Below are 21966 nucleotides of genomic sequence, written 5' to 3' on the forward strand. Positions count from 1 at the left end.
CTTCATAATTAAGGTCCTCCAATCCCCTAATCAGTTTAATTGCTCTTCTCTGGACTCTCTCCAGCTCCTTCACATCCCTTCTGAGGATTGGCTACCAGAACTGGACAGACTACTCCAGATGTGGTCGGACCAGAGTTTTATAAAGTGGTAGAATTATAGTTTTATCTCTGGAATACATCCCCTTTCTTATGCATGCTAATATTCATGCTTTGGCAGCTGCAGCTTGACATTGCATGCTATTGCCATGTCTATCTTCCACTAAGACTCCCAGATCTTTCTCCATTTTTGATTCCCCCAGGGGTTTTCCCCCCAAAGTGTATTGGGCGTTTATGTTTTTAGTCCCCAAGTGCAATACCTTGCACATTAAACCTCATTTGCCATGTAGTTGCCCACTCTGTTATTTTGTTCAGGTCATTCTGTAAGATATCTGCCTCACGATGTGAAGTTATTGCCGTACTTAATTTTGTGTCATCTGCAAAAACTGAGATTGAGCTAATGATCCCATCCTCAATGCTATTTATGAATAAATTTAACAAAATTGGTCCCAGGACTGAGCCTTGGGAGACCCCCACTTACCACCCGAGACCAGTCTGAGTACGCGTTATTTATTACCACCCTTTGGACACGCCCCTTTAACCAGTTCTGTATCCAAGAGCAAACCTTGTGATCGATGCCTGCTGACCTTATTTTATAAATTAAGCGTTTGTGGGGAACTATCAAACGCCTTAGCAAAATCCAGGTACACCACATCCACTGGTCTCCCCCTATCTAGCTCACCTCCTCGTAGAATGTTAATAGATTGGTTTGACAAGAAAACCCTTTTGCAAACCCGTGCTGATTACTACGGATGATGTTCTCTTTAGCAAACTCTTGGATATAGTCACTTATCCCCTTCCGAAGTTTACATACTATTGACGTCAGACTGACCGGCCTATAATTTCCCAGGACATGCCTCTGCCCTTTTATGAATTTTGGAATCAAATTGGCTTTCCTCCAGTCACCTGGTACAGTTCCTGTCAAAATACTATCAGCAAAGATTCAGGAACAGTGGTCTAGATATAACCTTACTGAGTTATTTGAGTACTCTCGGATGTACGCCATCCGGTCCTGGTGATTTATTTGTGTTTATATTATTAAGCCTTTCCCTGATTTCACCCTCTGTTAGCCACAGCAGCAAGTCCTGTGAAGTATTGCTAACCATACAGTCATGGTAAGTGTACCCCTCCTTTTCTTGTGTTAAGACTGAGGAGAAGAAAGCATTAAGCACGGTTTCCTTCTCTGTGTCCTCTGTAACCATTCTACCATCAATTATGTGTGCAGCATGCTCTGAGCACGTGTTTTGCTGTTGATATTTTAAATAATTTCTTAGGGTTCTTTTTTACTATCCTCTGCTATTTGTCTCTCGAAGTTGATTTTAGCAATTTTGATTTCGTATTTACATTTCTTATTTCATTCCTTGTATTGCTGGAAAGCCGATAATGTGTCGTCCGATTTATATTCCTTGAGGGCCATTTTTTTTTCCCTAATAAGTTTTTTTACATTATGGTTTAGCCAGCCAGGTTTGGCTTTGGCTCTTCTAAATTTATTTCCCATTGGAATGCACTGTGAGATACTTTTGGTTAATATGTTCCCAAAGCATTCCCATTTTTCCTCCGTGGTCAGTGTTCCTAGGGTTTGATCCCAGTTTATTTTCTCTATCATTGAGCACAGTTTGGGAAAGTTTGCCCTTCTGAAGTTTAGGGTTCTTATGTTCCCCTCTTGCCTTGCTATATTGTTATTTACGCTAAATGTGATCATCCTGTGATCGATAGAACCCAAGTTGTCCCAGACTCCTACATCTGAGATTAGATCTGGGTCATTAGTAATTAATAGATCCAGCACTGAATTCATTCTAGTCAGGGAACCCACCAACTGAGACATGTAGTTGTCCTGTAAGGTTTTCCTGAAGAGACGGGCCTTTAGTGAGTGTGCAGTCCCCTCTTCCCAGTCAATGTCGGGATAGGTTAAGTCCCCTAATATAATGACTGATCCCAGCTTTGCCGCGTTACCCAACAGTGCTAAAAATTCCAGCTCTACCTCCTTCCTTTGGTTGGGTGGCCTATAACAAACCCCCAGAATTACTTTCCCCTTTACTTATTCCCTATGGAGTTCTACCCATATGGATTCTAACTCTGTAATCATCACGTTTGTGGTCTCTCTACAGCAAATCCTTTTTTGGCTGAAACACGATCTTCAGAATCTTATTCCCACAACTTTTTCAGCGTTTAAAATGCAGAGAGTTTTCCAGCACTGTTCCAAATCATATGTAGTGGTATTCCTTTACTATACACACCTCTCACACATATAAAACATTGCCTTTTTTTTTAATTACCTCTCTATTATGGAAAGGTAGTCACACTTATGGACTCTTTGAACCTAATTTTTTTTCGAGTGTAGCTTCCACCTTTCCAAACATGAAACATCGCCAGTGATTCTCAATATACAAACTCCTTATAGGGTTTAGAATCATATTAAAATGCTCACAGCTTAAAACTGGTTTCCTGGCAGCATACAATGGGTTGGGGCTCCGCCCCCTCAACCTTAAAGGACTGGTTAACTATAAATCAAAGACAGACCCGGCTCGCAGCATTCTCCTTTTTGTCCTCACCTGATCAGGACTGGAGTTACGGCGCAGTGCTGAGTGTCTCCTGAGTCTATTTGACAGTCAGCAATATGGTCCTCCCAGGTCACCTTCATTACTTATATTAGGTAAACCTAGCTTAGCTCAAAACAGTAAATTTTAAAAATTGGTTGTGCATCTTTCTGTGGTGAAGCCGGAGAACCATACTTGCGCTACTGACCTATAGATAATTTTTCATGCACCCTCCCGTATGGCATGTTAGTTCCCATTTTATTCTGCCATGATGTGCCAGGAAAATGGAAAATTGTGTACTCACCTTTCCATTATTTTCCTTTTCCGGTGCATCTTTATGGCAGATTCCCACCCAAATGATGAGAGTTACAGAGAAAGCTGCAAGCCGGGTCTGTCTTTGATTTATAGTTAACCAGTCCTATTAGGTTGTGGGAGCGGAGCCACAAACCATTGTATGCTGCCATGAAGATGCATCAGGAAAGGAAAATTATGGAAAGGGGAGTATAAAATTTTTTTCTTTATCAACCACTTGAAGACCAATAAACAGCCGGATGGTGAACTTTATTGTTTCAAATGGATGTACTCGTACATCCTCTCCTAACCATGCAGTCAGTACCAGTGTTTCCAGTTTTCTGATGACAGTCAGTACCAGTGTTTCCAGTTTGCTGGAAACATACACACATACGATATAGCGCACAGCTGCAGCCCTATATCATTCAAACTGTTTTAGGGCTGTCAGCAAGTGGTTAATCAATGTGTTTTATATCAGAAATTGATTTTTTTTTTGTGTCTTTTCCTTTAGATAATAAAAGAAAAAAGAAAACTACTGAAAAGGCTTAAAATTATTTTGAGTACAGTGTTGTATTGCAGGTTGTCAGTCAGACTATCGTAAGACAAAAAACTGAAAAATGTCCAGGTAATGTAATAAAATGGATGTAACATTCAGGTAATGGGTTAGGGTTATTGAGGTGGTTAAAAAAAGTATTAGAAATCCACCACTCACATTTGTAAATGCATACAAGCACTATTGATCACAGCAAATTATTTTAAAATCAATCCAGATAGTCCATCCTTGCAGTAGAGGCAATCCTAATATGTGTGACTAAGCCCTGCCCCAACGCGTTTCATCATCTAACTTCATCAGGGAGAGATGTAACCAAAAAAATGTGAGGTTTTGTTCATGAGGAGTGGATGGTAAAGGAATATCACTACATATGATTTGGAAGAATGCTGAAAAATCGTTTGTCAAGTAAACACAGAAAAAAACCACAGAAGGAAGATATTAATTGTTGAATGGACATTATTTGTAGATTGTTTGAAAGATAGAACTAAATATTGTGTGAGGGATTATATATATCTCCCTCTCTACATACATATATATATATATATATATATATATATATATATATATATATATAGTGCACAGTATGTTTTATGAAGGAGTGGATGACTACTAGCACATCATGTGATATTACTTGTATCTTTGAATCTGACCCATTACACTAGGGCAAGTGTGTTCAAATTTTCCAGCACTGCCTCATTCACAGCCACGTACAGTAAGTAGGGAGTCATGGCAATAATCAACTCCACTCAGAAGCACAAAGAAAAGCCTGAATAATGTACCTACAAATCAAAGAAGGATGGAAAAGCTGAGTGGACTTGCTGGCTGGTATTACAGCTCCTGGTAGAAGGAGCTGCTCACCAGCTGTATTTGTTGTCCCATGTTGATCTAATGCTGTACTTTGCAGGATATCCTACATTTCTTTAGTTTCTCTTTCATCATATTTTCCCAGTACACAAGACAAGCTTCAGCCAACAGTAAATGCAAGAACCAGGAAATTAAACATCAAAGTGTGTATTCACCTTCAATGGAAATAAAAATAAATCTAGACTTGACGATGCCCAGTTGAGTGCCAGTAACCGGCTTATTATTGGGCCATCTCTACAATCAGTTCATATGCCAATTAGAGCTTGTATTCTTTTTGTACAAGCTTGTGCATATAGTGAGAATTTTATATAAACATATATAAGGTGCATTTAAATGAATATGCTTCTTTAATAATGTAGAACAAAGAATTCTTACAAGCAAGTAGTATTAAACCACATTGTCTGAACAGATTTCAGTTTCTGCAGTTAGAATAGTAATATCCAGCAAACTGGAATACAGCATAGAGTGCAAAGCCTTTTGCCTTAATAAATAAGTCACTACAGGGAAGCCCCAATTTGATCAAATTTTTGACTGTGTGCTGGGCTGGAGGCAGTAATTCTTACTGCGGCATATATATAGGTTATGCTGCTAAGAATCTACTCTCTAGCCAGGTCGTATCTATAAATCAAACCTATTAGCAGGTAATTTTACTCATTCAAACATATTACGCAAACCCCCTAAAATGTATATACATTTTCCTCCTTCAGGATGCATTCAAGGGACAAGCAGAAGAGAAAAATCAACTTTCTTGCAAAAAAAAAATGAATAACCCAAAAATATTATCCAACTGTAATCAGCCTTCTCAGATCATTATAAGCCATCACAGGTCCCTATACAACAGGGCTGGAGGAAGGCTCTACTTGATTTATATCAGCTTTAATATAAAGTCACTTAATGACTGACCCAGCATAAAGTTTCCAATCGCAATGAACCTGAAATGAGCCTGAATTATTCTGACTACACAACTGTTAAAGACGATAACAGACCGGTTCCTATTAACTACTGACTTTCATTCTGAGCACCTTTTCACCATTTTATTTTTTGTTTTATTTTAGTCTGTTTCCCAGTTTTAATACCCAAAGCCTTCTAACTATAAAGCCTTATTCAATTCACTTAATTGCTTAGAATGTCATAAGTTACCACACTGGGCATCGCCTGGAACATGGCATTACTGTAAACAGTGTGCATGTATAGAAAAAGAGCACAAGTGCACTTCCATTGTAAAAACCAAGGATGCAGTAAACACACGGCATCACTGGTAGGCATTAAATGTTTCCTGGCAAAATTCGCTAGATTCCCCATGCGGTCCTGAAAGCATAGGGTCACTGTTTTGATCTATAAGGAAATGTTCCATCCTGGAACCTAGAAGGACAAAAAGATTTTAGATGTTAGTGGCAGATCCATAAAATTCAATCCTAAAGCTGAACTATGTTTCTGTTAATTCTTTAATTATTTTTATAAAAGTCAATTAAAACAAACACACGTTGGAATATTATACAATACAGATTAGGAATAATATTGGTTGGTAATACAAAGCTCCAGAGAGGGGTTGGAGAAGGGGTAGTTAGGATGGGAAAATATTATTTTGGGGTGGGGGGGGGGTACAAATCTCTAAAATCTAAAATCTCTAGAGGTTTCAGCATCTGGATTCCTTGGGGTGTTTGTGTCAGGCCACAAAGAGTTCAGGGGCAAACAGAAACCTTACAAGTCGTTGGTGGGTTAGGTGCGAGCACAAAGCTGTAATCCTCAGTTCTATATGAATCTACAGCAGTCAACCATGTTCTATATAATACATTTTCCTTTATTATAGTAGCAGTTAGGGGGAAGTGGGTATAAGTAGAATAAGGGAAGACAGGGGATAGTGGAAATGGGGGGGGGGTTTCAAAATCTAGCCACGGGGTAAGTTGCAGGTCACAGTGAGGGGAACTATTAGTCGTTTTTGTCAGCAGACAACGAGGTCAAGAATTCACATGTTTCCATTTAGTATGTTTTTCTATGGTGTTATTTAGCTGCTAAAAGCTCCATTGTTATTATGTTTACATGCAACTAGGGTAAGTACCAGAATTGGTATCAGCTTCTCTTCTGTACAGTAAAACTCAGACTAGGAAAGCAAGCAGCAGCTGCAGAAGACGTGCTGATAGAAGGAGAGAGTAAAGTGATGACTTCGGGATTGATTTACTAAGGCAAATCCACTGTGCAGTACAAGTGCACTTGGAAGTGCAGTCACTGTAGAAGCTGAGGGGAAGCTCTGAAATGAGGGGAAGCTCTGCTGATTTCTATCATCCAATCATATATAGAAAAAAGGAGACGTTAGATTAACTTCTCCAAAGAGCGGACTTTGTGGGCACAGCAGGAGGCATTATATATATTAAACATTTACCAAAATTTTATTAGAATTACAATTAAAATACAACAACCATAACTAAACACCTCGATCAGCAAGGAGTCAAAGGGCACCCAGTCGCATTGTATGGAGAAAAAGAGCCACAGTACATCATAAGGTATGTTGAAATCCAACAATGGAATCAATGGATGTAATATCAATGTAGATCACCACGACATGGCCCAAGGTTGCTCCATACTAAAACATTGATGAGTTTCGCAAGATATGCTTGCTTCTTTGGGACTGATTGAATGGGTGCTGAGCGACTTCAGATGCAAAGGAGAGGACGATAAAAGATCAGGGAGGTGGACATAGGGGCCATTTCAAAGGAAGGAACAGGGGGTGAAATAACCCAAAAGGGAATCCCCTACTGCCCGTACACACATCAGCCAGGTGTAGTAGATTAGAGTTGCTAGAAAGTTCCAAGGTGTGCCCATATTCTAGAAGATGCCATACAGCAAAAGAAACTCTAAACAATGGCTGAAAATAAATCAACTTAGAGTGGCAAAGGGGGAAGGTGCATGGAATTGCAAGGATGCATCAAACCTATCACAGGAACTGCAGGTGTATAGGGTGAATACCTGTATATAACAAGATAGCATATATATATATATATATATATATCCACCAATGCCTACTATATAATAGGGCTCATGTCCTCATGTCACACTAGATGGACAAAAAATCAATCTACCAGTAAAACAGCCTTGTATATATATAATTGAATTGTGTTTTTAGTAGTTTTACCCAGCTTTCCGATATTAGAAATACTTTAAGACAAAATATTAAAAAGTTTTCATTAAAATGCACAAAGATGCCTCATAAGACGTAGTACATAGCTGATGTAATATTCAACATTTCATTATCTGTCCAGTTTACAAAAAAGTGTTACCACCACATTTACTGCCAGAAGCTTTCTGTATAATAGTTAAAAAATAAAGCTGGATACACACTATACAATTTTTGTTGTTCAATTACCTTTAGATTTACCTTCAATTATATAGTGCAAGGGCCTGCCTGATTGCATACAAATTGAAAGGGTTTAGGTTTGTCCTCATATTATATGGTTATAAAGGGAAAAAAATCTAAAGAAAGTTGTATAGTGTGTATCCAGCCTAAGGGTCAATTTATTCTGCAAAATACTCATCCACATGTTATATAATTCAGAGGTTTTTGTATTCATGATGTTAGCTCTCCAATTGTCTGACTGGCATATTTACATGCAGCCAGTTTTTGGCACAGAGAGTTGACTAATGGACATGGACTAATGGAGTGATTTATTATTGAATTAAATACAGTATTGTACCCAGAAATGTAGGAGTGATAGAGCTCATCAGTTTCCCCTGAAGGGTATGGTGGAGGTGCCATTCATGGCCATTAGCAATAACACTGGTAGAGGAGGATAATCAGGTTGCTTTACAACTTAAGAAGACACTCAAAACAGATGTATTGCCTATGTATGCTTGTAAGTTGCAAAATAGCTTGATCAATTTCATGGGAATGTCAATGAGTTACCTTGCCATTTTCCCATCTAATGCCAACCATACACCATAAAAGTTTATAGTACGGTACAATCTCTTTTAAATTTACCAATAACTAACCAGTTTGAGGGCCTGTCTAATTTGTTTTACAAACTGAATGGATTCTCTAGGTCTGTCTAGTTTTAGTACATTTTAAGTGAATTGTGCAATCATGTATGCCAGTTTAAGTAATGCAATTGTTAGACTTCTTTCACTCTCTATTAGGACATTAAGGAGCTGTTGCAGTGGAGATGCTGTGCTTTTCACTAAAGTTTTCACTGGATTAATCTACTTTCCTGCTAAACCCAAATAGGAATGCTGCAGCTAAAATCTAGGAATTGTGCTTGTAAGTCACAGATTGGTGACAAACAGTTCACTAGAAATCCCCTCCTCCAAACTGCTGTTGAGGCAGCAGAAAAGCAAGCTCAATGGATCATGGGGAATGTTTATCAGCTTTTGTTTTGCAATTTTGATGCACCTAGCACAAGCTCACCGAAAGTGAGCAGGTTTAATCATTCATATATCATTTATTTGCAGGTACAAGGATACTTACTATGGGGTGTTCCAGATGCATAATTATGTACTGCTTCGGGAAAGTACTGTGCACTACCAGAAGCAATATTGTTCTGTGGATCAAGATCGCTATTAATAAACGTATTCAGGTCCATGCCCACCAAATCATTTTGAAGTGCTTCAAAGTCCTCAAAGGTATAGCTCAAAGGTGTATCAGGGTCATACTGTGGTGTTTCAGCAGAGCGTTGTGGGGTTCCAGAAGCAATGCTGCTCTGTGAATCATCTATGTTCCTAGAATTAGGGAAAAAAATATTGCCTTATAAAATACAAAAGGACAGGATTGGAAGATGATATCACAATTATTGGAATGAATTTATAATGCTGGCTGAACTCCAATTATATGCACTTTTTCAAGGCAAGTTGGTACACCCTACGCTATATAGATTTGGAAGGGGGGATGGCTTGCTCCCAAATCTTGCTACTACATTATTTTACTGCTAAACTTGCATCTACATGTTCCTACTGGCCGATCACTATGATGGACAACTTTTATGGCTAATAGGAATGTGCAAGGAGCAGGAAGGGCTGACCTATGCCCACCAGAGCACCAGGAGATTTTGCTGTGGTTGTATATCCAGTGGCTTTCTAGAAGCCTTGTGTGCAACAGCAGCTGCATCCTCCAGAAGGGCAGAGGATGAGCTGATACAGTGAGGGATTGATCCCCTGATGATTTTTTATGTTTGCCCACTGACAAAGAAATGATCAGTCTATAATTTAATGGTAGGTTTATTTTAACAGGGAGAGGCAGAACAACAACAAAATCCAGAAAAAACACATTTCAAAAAAGTTATAAGTTGATTTGCATTTAAATGAGTTAAAATTGAATTTTTGACGCACCGTAAAATCCATTTCTCTGATGTAGATTGATGGACACAACTACTGAAAAGAATCTGGCTACACCTATGGGCAGTCCCATGGGGTATACTCCCTCTTCCCTGCTATAGGTACTCAGTTTTGTTACAAGCAGTGTCAGAAGAATTACAACTCCACAGAGGGGTAGGTGCTGTGTCCGTCAATGAACATCAGAGAAATGGATTTTAGGGTATGTCAAAAAACTGGATTTTTGACTTACCGTAAAATCCTTTTCTCTGAAGTTCATTGACAGACGCAGCTTTATATCTTTTTAGCCATTGGGTTATGCTCCTCCCATCAGGAATAGGACACCAGGCAGGAAAAAGCTTTACCACGCCTATGGGGCTGTCCCTGCAGGCATAACACCACACACTCTGCTATCAGCAATCAGTTTAGTTGCAAGCAGTGCTTAGAAGACAAAAAACCCCATTCACTCAGAAATAGAGGAGCGGGTGCTGTGTCTGTCTATGAACTTCAGAGGAAAAGATTTTACGGTAGGTTCTAACAAAAATCCAGTTTTCTTTATCGTTCATTGACAGACGCAGCTCCATCATCTTTAGACCAATGGGATGTCCCAAAGCAGTATAATCATGATGGGTGGGAAGACCATGCAAAAATACGTAATTCCCCAAAGGCTAAACGTAGCCAACCAGGTAACATGGAGCTCAACCAGGAACAACTGTAGCTCACCTTCAAAAAACATACACCCTCAAAGAGAAACAAAAAAAAGATTCTCTTTACAGCAGCCTGCAAAACCTTGCGGCCAAAGGAAGCATCTGAAGATGCCAACACATCTACTTTATAGAATTTTGTAAACGTATGCACAGACGACCAAGTTGCCGCCTTGCAAACTTGCAGCACTGACGCCTGATGGCGAAAAGCCCAAGAAGCACTCAGCGCTCTAGTAGAATGTGCCATCACTGAGAAAGGAAGAAGCTGACCCTTCAGTGAATAAGTCCGAACCGATGTCTGCCTGATCCATCTGGATATGGTCGCAGCAGACGCAGCCAATCCTTTACGAGTTCCTTCGGTAAGGACAAAAAGAGTGTCTGACTTTCTAAAAGACTCAGTGGCCTCCAGGTAAACCCTGATCTTGCAAACCACATCCAAAGAATGCAAGGCAATTTCCTTGGAATGCTTGGGCTTAGGACAGAGTGAAGGCAGCACAATGTCTTCATTCAGATGAAAATCAGAAACCACCTTAGGAAGAAAAGACTGATTTGGTCAGAGTACCACTTTATCTCTGTGGACCACCAAATAAGGTGAGCGGCAAGACAACGCCGCCAATTCAGAAACTCTGCATGTAGAAGTGATAGCCACCAAAAAGGCAACCTTCTGAGACAATGAAAGCAGAGGAATCTCTCGAATGTTCTCAAAAGGAGGCTTTTGAAGAACAGATAAAACCAGATTTAGATCCCATGGAGGTAGCGGGGACCGTCTCGGAGGAGCCATGTGGCGCACTCCCTGAATGAAGGTACAAATAAAGGCATGCATAGCTAATAGGCATTGAAAATATATAACCAAAGCTGACACTTGGCCTATGATAGTGCCCAAAGCCAAACGCTGTTCAACCTCTTTGTTCAGAAAGGCCAAAACCCTAGCTACTGAAAACAAGCGAGGGTGCACCTTCAATGATTCACATCATGAAATGTACAATTTCCACATATGATGACCGATCTTCCTGGAAGTCGACTTCCTGGCCTTCAATAGTGTAGGAATCAAAGAGTCAGAAAGACCTATCTCTCAACACCTGGCTTTCTATCGCCATGCCATTAAAGCCAGCGACTGTGAAGCAGGATGGAAGATCAGACCTCGAGACAGCAGATCTTCCCTGAGTGGAAGTCATCAAGGAGCGTCGGCAACCAACCTTACCAGGTCTACATACCAAGATCGACGAGGCCAGTCTGGAGCCACCAGAATGACAGGAATGCCTTCCACCTCTATCCTGCGTACAAGCCTCGGCAGGAGTTTCAACAGAGGGAAGGTATAAATCAGTCAGTACCGACCCCAAGGAGCCACCAGTGCGTCTGTGGCGTCGGCCAGAGGATCCCGAGACCTGGCCATAAACCACTAAACCTTCTTGTTGAGGCGAGAAGCAAACAGATTGACCTCGGGTGTCCCCCACCGAACACATAAGAGATGAAACACCCCGGGGTTTAGGGACCACTCCCCTTGATCCAACACCTGACGTCTGAGGTAATCCGCCTGTCAGTTCTCCATATCTGAAATGTGTACAGCAGAGAGAGCTGGAACAAACCTCTCTGCCCAGGCCAGAATCTCGAGCACTTCCTTTGCCGCCAAGATACTCTTGGTGCCCCGCCCCTGATGATTGATGTATGCCACAGCCGTGGCATTGTCCGATTGAATCCAAACTGGACAATCTTGTAGATGAGTCATCCAATGGCTCAGACAAAGCTTTGCTGCTCTGAGGTCCAAAACTTATCGGTAGTTTGGACTCTTCCACTGTCTAGGTACCCTGGGCAAAGAGCTTCCCCAGGACCCTGCCCCAGCCGAGAGGCTGGCGTCCATGGTTACCACCGTCCCATCAATGGGAGGAAGGACTTGCCCCGGCATAGTGCTGGAGACTGAATCCACCACAACAGAGCAGACTTTGTGTTGTTGCTCAACCGAACGAATGAGTCCAAGGACTTTTGATCCTTGTTCTATTTGACAAGAATCTCCCTTTGCAAAGGTCTGGTTTGGAATGAAACCGCCTCGAAGGTTGATCCCATCAGACCCAAAGCCCGCATGCAAGTCCACAGTGAAGACAGTTTGTTGTCCAACAGCAACCGAATCGCCCCCTGCAATTTTTGCAGCTTGTCCGGGGGGATGGCTGAATAGGCGCCCACTCTCAACAGGAGATCATCTAGGTACCCCAGTACCGCAAACCCCCGTTGGGGCAGCAATGCCAACACAGGTGCGAGCACCTTGGTAAACACCCTGGGAGCGGAGGCTAAACCAAAGGGTAATGCAACAAATTGATAATGCTCCTCTGCTACTGCAAAGCGAAGAATCCGCTGGTGACCAGCATAAATAGGGATGTGTAGATATGCGTCCTTGATATCTATGGAGGCTAAAAAGTCCTCCCTGGTGCAGTGATGCCACTACCGTGTGGATGGATTCCATCCAAAACTTCTGTACCCGTAGGAAGTGGTTCAGGGCCTTGAGATCCAGGATTGGACGCACCTTGCCCTCTTTTCTGGGCACGGTGAACAGGTTTGAATAAAACCCTTGGAAACGTTACTGAGAAGGGACCGGTACAAACACTCCCTGCAACAGCAAATCGTGCACTGCCCCCCGCAAGTACTTTAACCGGTCTGGAGATCGGTGTGGACGGAAAGAACTTGTCCAACGGGCACGATTGGAATTCGATCTTGTACCCTGATCGGATCAATTCATGAACCCATTTGTCCTGAATCAAGGAGGTTCAGGGTCTCAGGAAAGAAACGAAGATGTCCCCCCACCCCAGAAGCAGGTGAGGGCGCCCCTTCATGCAGACAAAGGACTCGTCTGCAGATCCAGACTGGCCAGTCTTAGGTTTTGCTCCCCATGGCTTCTTGGAACCCCCAGAAGGCCTGAAGGATTTACCTTTTTCTTGTGACCCGGAGGTACGAAAAAGACGTTTATGAGAAGTAAAGGAAGCCCCCCGCCTAGGACGTGGTGCCTTGCCCTGGGAGGATTGTGGAAGAAGAGTACTCTTACCCCCTGTGATACCTTTGATCAGCTCATCCAGAGAGGATCCAAACAGTCTCTCTCCAGTGAAGGGAAGATCAGTAAAGGCCTTTTTAGAGGCCTGGTTAGCAGACCAGCTCTTTAGCCACACCATGCGCTTAATGGCAATCCCCACTGCCGACGCCCTGGCCACTAACAGAGCTAAATGCAGGGATGTATCACACATAAACACCAGGGCTTGAGCCAACTGGTCCATTAGTTCCAGCACCGCAGGGGGGACCTTTTCAGATTCCAATTGACTTCTGAGTAACTTCACTCATTCAGTAGCCGTCTGCGCCACCGGATATGTTCACGAAGGTAGTCTGTAAAATGGAACCCGCTATCATGTGTAGATGGCGGGACAAAGACTCAGCCCGTCTATCCATGGGGTTCGCAAAAGTTGGAGACTCTTCCACCAGTACCAGAGTCGCTTTATTTAATCTGAACACTGGGTGATCCACCTTCGGTGGTACAGTCCACCTATTGTATACTGCCTCTGCAAAGGGGTAACGGCAAGCAAAACGCTAAGGCACATGAGAATGTGCTTAATGCGCCGCCATTGTTCATCCACAATATTATGAAACAATTCTGGACAAGGGAAAACCTTGCGCAATTTACGGGATTTGCGGGAGGCAAAAGACAGCTGAGTACCCGGCGCTGTAGAGTCATCAGCCAATTTTAAAGTTTCCCACACTGAAACTATAAGGGCTTCCACCAATGCTCATTCCCACGTGGAGGCTGAAGAAGACAGGTCCCTCTTCACAGTCAGAATGTGAAGACACCAACCCCTTAGGGTGGGCTACGTCTGTGGCGGCCATATCTGCCTCGGAGTCCGAGGACCCTGCCGATGGAGGCGAGGGCAGAGGGCGTTTGCGGCTGGCAACACTGGAAATGACAAAATCTACCTAGGACATAAGGTTTTGCAAAAACGCTGTGAGATTAGGCTGGGACTGTGACCCAGAGGGTTCTGCAGTTGCTCCCAGGGGGTCGGCAGGTGAAATTTTATCCGCAAAGGGATAACGGCGTTTAAAACGCTTGGGCACCACTAACATGTGCTTAATGCGCCCCCACTGTTCATTGACAATATTGTCAAAAAGTTCCGGGCAGGGGAACACTTTGCACTATTTCTGGGATTTGCGGGTGCCAAAAGACACCTGCGTTCCTGACACTGTAGACTCATCTGCCATTTTTAAAGTTTCTCGCACTGAAACCATAAGTGCTTCCACCAATGCGCTTTCCCGCGCAGCGGCTGGCGAGGACAGGTCCTCTTCGCCATCAGAATGTGAGGACACAGAGCCACCAGGGTGGGGTGCATCTGCAGTGGCCACATCTGCCTCTGAATCTAAAGATACAATAAAGGGGGGCGAAGGCAAAAGGCGCTTATGGCTAATGTTACTTTTTAACACCAAATCCACTTTTGACACCAGGCTTTCCAAAACTGCTGTAAGCGCGGACAGGGGCTGCAACCCAGAAGGTTTCGCAGTTGCACTGAGGGGGTCTGTAGGTGAAATTTTGTCCTGGGACTCCATGTTCACTAATTTTAAAAAGATGTAGTGTCAATTTAAAAAAGTCGCAAAAATGCGATTGCAGCGCTGCACTGGCGGTACAACAATTCCCAGCCTAACACAGTCTTTTAGCAGTGCGTGTGAGGAAACCCACAAGAGACTCAAACCGATCAGGAGGCATGCAGGAACGATCTGTATAGCAGGGTGAAATGATCTGACACAGGCCTGGTATATCCGAGAGACCAGGGGAACCGAAGTATACCCGAGGGTCTGACTATTTCATGGAGGGGCCCACGTTCCTCCCGAGACCACCAGAGAAATGGGGGAACTCTTACTAACCATACCACGGATCAGGTGGGCGCCACTCCGAGCAGACTGTCTCCCACCCAGGATGGGGGCACTGCGACTCAGAACGTTCCAGGTCGTTCACGTCCCAGCGAGACGGTCCACTCGCGGGCTCGTCCCCGTCCATCGGGGCTCTACCGTGGCGAGGCCTAGTGCTGGACTATAACCTGCTCATGCTTGCTGGCCAGGTTAGGAGACCTTAAAGCGGAGTTCCACCCAAAAGTGGAACTTCTGCTTTAGGGAGTCCTGACCCCCCGACATGCCACATTTGGCATGTCATTTTTTGGGGGGGGGGAGCGGGTACCTAGTTTTGACAGGTACCCGCTCCCACTTCCGCTCGGAGCGCCGCGGCGCCCTGAGCGGAAGTTCTCCTCTCCCCCTCCCTCCCTGCAATCTTCTGGGACACGTCAGAGGTCCCAGAAGATTGCCGGCCAATCACGGCGCGCAGCGCGACTCGCGCATGCGCAGTGGGTACCCGGCTGTGAAGCCGCAAACTGTAACAGCCGGGTGCCCACAGCAGTGATGCCGGCGCCGAGGGAGAGGATCGAGGCTTCCGGCGGCCGCATCGCTGGACCGTTGGACAGGTGAGTAAATGGCTGGAACTCCGCTTTAAGGATCTAGAATATCCAGTTCAAAACCCAGTCTGCTGTTGCTTATAGTTCTCCAGGAACTCCACTGAAAGAATAAAATACAAAAAAAGGTTCCCAAAAAATAACAGCTAAGACCTAAGTCCCAGCAGGGAACTAGGTCTTACTCCTAAACTAGGCAGAAACAAACTGAGGGCTGTAGCAGAGTGTGTGGGTGTTATGTCTGCAGGGACAGCCCCATAGGCGTGGTGAAAGCTTTTTCCTGCCTAGTGTCCTATTCCTGATAAGAGGGGCATAACCCAATGGCCAAGAAGATATGAAGCTGCGTCTGTCAATGAACGATGGAGAAATCCCATTTTCTCTTTCCTAATCGACGGACACAGCTCCTGATTCTTCCTAACCATTGGGACATCCCAAAGCAGTGTGAGGAATGAGCAGCATGAGGGATGAGATATGAGTAGAAAAAAAAATTCCCAAGGCTAACCATAACATGGAGCTCAACTATAAACAACTGCAGCTCACCTGAAGAAAAAACAATACACCCTCAAAGATGACCAGGTTCTCTAAACAGCAGCCAGCAAAACCTTGCGGCCAAATGAAGCATCCGCAAATGCCAACACATCCACTTTATAAAAATTTTGTAAAAGTGTGCACCGACGACCAGGTGGGCCGCCTTGCAAACCTGCATCACTTACACTTGAGGACGGAAAGCCCAGGAGACACTAAGGGCCCTAGTAGAGTGCTCCTTGACAGGGAAAGGAGGAACCTGACCCCTGATGTAATAGGCCTGAACCACCATCTGTCTGATCCATCTGGAAATGGTCGCAGAAAAAGGAGACAACCCTTTGTAAGGTCCGTCCTTAAGCACAAAGAGAGTCTGACTTCCTAAAAGACTCCATTGCTGCCAGATACACCCTAATTGCCCAGGCCACATTCAAGGCATGCAAGGTCATTTCCTTCAGATGTTTAGCCTGGGACACAGAGAAGGCAACACAATGTCTTCATTCAAATGACAGACAGAGACCACCTTAGGAAGGAATGACGGACAGGGGCAAAGTACCACATTATCCTTGTGAATTACCAATAAGGTGAATGACAGGATATGCCGCCAGTTCTGACATCCTGCACGCAAAGTAATAGCCACCAAAAAAGGCCACCTTCCGGGCAGTGCAAGCAGGGAAACCTCCAGAATATTTTCAAAGGGAGGCTTCTGTAAAGCTAAAAGCACCACAATAAGATCCCAGGGCGGCAACGGAGCCCACACTGAAGGAACCAAATGTCAGAAACCATAAAGAAAGGGACGCACCAGGGAGTGCGAGGCCAAAGATTGTTGGAAAAAGACCGCCAAAGCCGACACTTAGCCATTGATGGTACTCAAGGCCAATTTCTGTTTAACCCTGCGTTAAAAGGAAGGTTAAGATCCAATCCACTGAGAAGGAGTAAGGATGAACCCCACCCTCACCCTGCTCAAGAAAGCACATGTACAGGCCTGTCTGAAGTTTGATAATGAACATCTGATTGATTCAGAGGAGATGTGGATGAAAGTGTTGTGGACAGATGAGACCGAAATCGAGCTCTTTGGCATCAATTCAACTCACTGTGTTTGGAGGAGGAATGCGCCTATGACTCCAAGAACACCATCCCCACCGTCAAACATGGAGGTGGAAACATTAGGCTTTGGGGGCGATTTTCTGCTAACAGACAGGACAACTTCACTGCATCAAAAGGGAAGATGGATGGGGCCAAGTACCGTCAAATCTTGGATGAGAACCTCCTTCCCTCAGCCAGGGCATTGAAAATGGGCATTCCAGCATGACAATGACCCAAAACACATGGCCAAGACAACAAAGGAGTGGCTCAAGAAGAAACACATAAAGGTCCTGGTGTGGCCTAGCTAATCTCCAGACCTTAATCCCATAGAAATAATGTCGAGGGAGCTGAAGGTTTGAGTTGGCAAACTTCAGCCTCTAAACCAAAGTGGAGTGGGACAAAATCTCTCCCGAAATGTGTGCAAACCTTGTGGCCAACTACAAGAAACGTCTGACCTCTCTGATTGCCAACAAGGGTTTAGCCACCAAGTACTAAGTCATGTTAAGTCTATAATCCTTCCACTTTATAAAACTCTGGTCCGACCGCATCTGGAGTATTCTGTCCAGTTCTGGTCGCCGGTCCTCAGGAGGGATGTGTTGGAGCTGGAGAGAGTCCAGAGAAGGGCAACTAAACTAATTAGGGGATTGGAGGACCTTAATTATGAAGAGTGTCTGCAATCGCTTGATTTATTCTCCCTGGAGAAGAGACGCCTGAGGGGGGACATGATAGCAATTTTTAAATATCTCAATGGGGATCTCAGCTTAGAAAATAAGCTGTTCAGTCGAAGGGATTGCATGAGGACTCGAGGGCATACAATGCGATTAGAGGAGAAGCGTTTAAACCTCAGGCAACGTGGGGGGTTCTTTACTGTTAGAGCTACAAGATTGTGGAATTCTCTACCACAAGAGGTGGTTTCTGCGGGTAGTATGGTGGCTTTCAAAAGACTCTTAGATGTACATCTCAAGGATCAGAACATTCAGGGCTATGTGAGATGATTACGACCACACACACCTACACAGGTTGAACTGGATGGACTATTGTCTTTATTCAACCACACCTACTATGTAACTATGTTTTATGAGGGGGTCAAAAACATATTTCACTCATTAAAATGCAAATCAATGTATACCTTTTTTGAAATGTGTTTTTCTGGATTTTTTTGTTATTATTTTGTTTCCTACTGGTAAAATAAACCTACCATTAAAATTATAGAATGATCATTTCTTTGTCAGTGGGAAAATGTACAAAATCAGCAGGGGATCAAATACTTTTTTCCCTCACCTTAGATAGGCCCATTGTATGCTTGGGACTTTAATAGCCGTTTATTGCTACAATCACTCTCCTGTCTTTCTAACTCAGTAGCTTACCGTTCAGAAACAATGATTAGCTTTCGCTTCATGTACTTCTGATAATCCAGTGTTACTGAAAAAAAAAAAAAAAAAAAAAACAAGTATATTTATACTTATACAGAAAAATCAGGTAGAGTTTATTCGGCTCATTTTACTTTATAATAATAGCTACAAAATGTCATGTAACAGGATACATAATACTGAACAGAACAGATCAGGTTTGTCAGGAAATGTCATGTTCTTTTGAGGTTTTGCTTTGAAAAGGTTTTCCATAAATGAAAGATCTAAATCTTGGACTGCTATGATATGTTGTTTAAAAGGAGGTCTAAACTTTTAACTAGATGACATTTAGTTTGCTAAAGCACTGTGTATCAAACTATTGCAATATTTGTTTTTCATAAAATACTGTTTTGACCTTTTTTTTTAAATCTCTGTGCTGGGTTTCCTCCAGCCTCCTTTAGCCACTTTCTGTCTGAATAGACTCACTCCAGAGACAACTACACATCACTGCTATGGTCAGGCTTGCTGATGGTGACAACGATGGACCATGCCTGCGCAATGTATCAGCACAGCCTCCACCACAGGCATCAGGTTGACAGGAGACAGTTTTCACCCTGCAACAGGAAGTGCCTGAACAAGGAAAGTTTTAAATTACAGAAGTGTTAAACCCTAGTAAGTGATTTATTGCGGTATGTGTTCCTGTTGGGGTTTCTTCTTACTTTCTGTCCTAGAGATGCAACAGGAAATCAAAAGAAATCCCTTTGAAGTAGATGGAATTCCCATCTTTGAGAGATATGTCACTGGAACAGGAGTCCCCATTGGAAGACTTTGCTCTGAAATAACTCGAAAGATTGGGGCTACTCCTCACTTTCTGTTCAAGTGAGAATGGTCATCAGGAAAAATAGAGGGGTGAATATCTCCCAGCAGACACACAGCCAGCAAACAGACCTGACAAAGGGTGTAATACTCCCATACTGAGGGCAGCACAGTGGCTAAGTGGTTAGCTTTTCCACTTGGCAGCACAAGGGTCATTGGTTTAAATTGCAACCAGGGCAAAACTTGCATGGAGTTTGCATGTTCTGCCTGTGCCTGTGTGGGTTTCCTCTGGGTACTCTGGTTTCCTCCCACACTCCAGAAACATGCCAGTAGGTTAATTGGCTCCTGTCTAAATTGGTTGTACTATGTATCTATGAATGTGAGTTAGGGACCTTAGATTGCAAGCTCCTTGCGGGCAGGGACTGATGTGAATGTACAGTATATGTAAAGCGCTGTGTACACTGACAGCGCTAGACAAGTATCTGTAAAAAATATTACCCTAAAAGGTGGCTGTTGTGTACACTCACGAGTAGGTTTTGTGCTATCTGCTCCCATGACATTTCCCCATCAATGAGATGGTTTATATATTATTTCCTTATTAAAGTTGTCTCACAATATCCAAGAAAGCCCCCAAAGCCTAGTTTCCTTAGCTGACTTCATACCAAAGGAATGTCATAACAAAGTACAAACTGACCAATCCAAAAGCGATGTTTCTTGCAAGAAAGGTTGTCCATTTACTTATGTACAAGCCCTGTTTATAACACAGCTTAAAACTTATAAGTGTTGAGTCTCTACCAGGGAAAGCATGCGGCTGGGTCTGATCATCTGTGCCACATTGTATGACGGGGGACTTTGTGGCGGAAAAGTTTTCTTGTTATATTTTCTAATACTATTACATTTGTTATCTGTATCTGTCTTTACCTAATTAAATGTCATACATACAAGTGTTTGTGTGATCTTTTTTTGAACATTTTGAATACAACCCTAAAATTGTAAACTATAGCGTATCCGTGATAAAACATTTGGTACCCGAAGTGTGGTGGAAGAATGAAAAATAACTAGGTGCTTTCCTTCCACTGTTGTCATGTAGCCTTTATGTACAGTTAGAGGCATTACTTTATGATTTTTGTGAGCCAGGGAGTGGAGTGATGGGGAAAGTTCATACTTCCTTATTAAAGTTGCCTCATAAAACTGAAAACTGACCAAGTCCTTAAAGGGTCAGGTTGCTTGCAAGGGGGGTTGTTAACTTCCCTACATCCAAGTCCTGTATTTAACACAGCTAAAACATTGTAAGATTTGAGTCTCATCTCAGAGCTGCTATCATGCACAAGTCTGATTTTGATAATCTGTGCCATCTATAGCTAGGTATTCTTGTTATATTTTCTAACACTATTATATTATCTGTATCGGTCATTACCTAAATATTATACCTATAAGAATTTGTATGATCTCTAATTGCACATCTCGAATAAAACCCCAAAAACGTAAAAGATCATGTAACCATGATAAAACACGGATATGGCTGGATAAAGCAAAGTATGAAGTACTTGACTTACCATCACTTCTCTGTTCATAGTATTTACCAAAGGCGTCATCCTTGGGGATGTTAGGGTAGAGATATTTCAGTGGGTTCTCTGGAATGTTTTCTTCTGCTAAAAGTTGGTAGTTTCGAATAATCTCAGTGAGAGGGATGTGTGCTAATTCCTTCTTTGTATATGGCTGCACAGAGCGGATAGAGTAGCTTCCTATGTGGAGAAGCCAGGATCAAGTTAGGGAACATATCCACTAATCTCTAAAAATAATAAAAAACTAGGACAAGAAAGGTGACAATTGTGAAAATATTTTCACATACATTTTTGGAAAATGCCCTTTTGCACATCAAATATATTACTGTTTAGGGGACACATGGGACACTAGAGAATTTTACCATATTTAAAAAATATATGTAAACCTAAATATAAAAAATTTGGGATTACATTCTTCTATCCCACACAAAATACCTGGTGATTCTGCCAGACCCCTTGACAAATCTTAGGCTTCCTATTACTTCCTAAACCTGCTAACTAGGGAAGTGTCCAGTGACCCTTCTTTTTCTATGGGACCTACAGGACACGATGCCAACATGCCCCCCGCCCAGCCCTGCAAAGTCGTATTGACAGTGGAGGAGTAATGCTGTCAAAAGCTCTTGGGATCTGTAATGTAATTTGGAATCTCGATTCCTGACCCATGGAGGTCAAACAAAGAAAGAGCGTATATCAGTCACATGACCACAACTAAAATGAAAGAAAAAAAATTGTATTTTTGACTTACCGTAAAATCAATTTCTCTGATGTTCATTGACTTACACAGCTCTTCTTTTTCTTGACCATAGGGTTATGTTGCCCCCTAGAGGAGT

The 21966-nt window shown here is 42.8% G+C and overlaps 1 protein-coding gene and 1 long non-coding RNA gene across 2 annotated transcripts in view; both read right to left on the reverse strand.

Annotated features, from left to right (window-relative positions):
- Positions 1-4668: 4668 nt before the first annotated feature.
- LOC309545555 lies at positions 4669-5226 on the reverse strand. Its single transcript, XR_014224897.1, has 2 exons — positions 5002-5226; positions 4669-4971 (listed from the first exon to the last, which is right to left on the reverse strand). It is a non-coding gene; the product is annotated as an uncharacterized lncRNA (long non-coding RNA).
- A 48-nt stretch (positions 5227-5274) lies between these two features.
- Positions 5275-21966, reverse strand: part of STAT2 (signal transducer and activator of transcription 2) — a 130772-nt gene continuing 114080 nt past the window's right edge. Inside the window, exons 21-24 of the mRNA XM_082244373.1 lie at positions 21128-21316; positions 18774-18828; positions 8797-9047; positions 5275-5702 (exon numbers count right to left, since the gene is read on the reverse strand). Coding sequence (XP_082100499.1) covers positions 5593-5702; positions 8797-9047; positions 18774-18828; positions 21128-21316 — 605 coding nt within the window. The 3' untranslated portion in view covers positions 5275-5592. The remainder of the gene's footprint in view (positions 5703-8796; positions 9048-18773; positions 18829-21127; positions 21317-21966) is intronic.

This window comes from Pelophylax lessonae (genome assembly GCF_965119305.1).
Source record: "Pelophylax lessonae genome assembly, chromosome: 2".
NCBI lineage: Eukaryota > Metazoa > Chordata > Amphibia > Anura > Ranidae > Pelophylax > Pelophylax lessonae.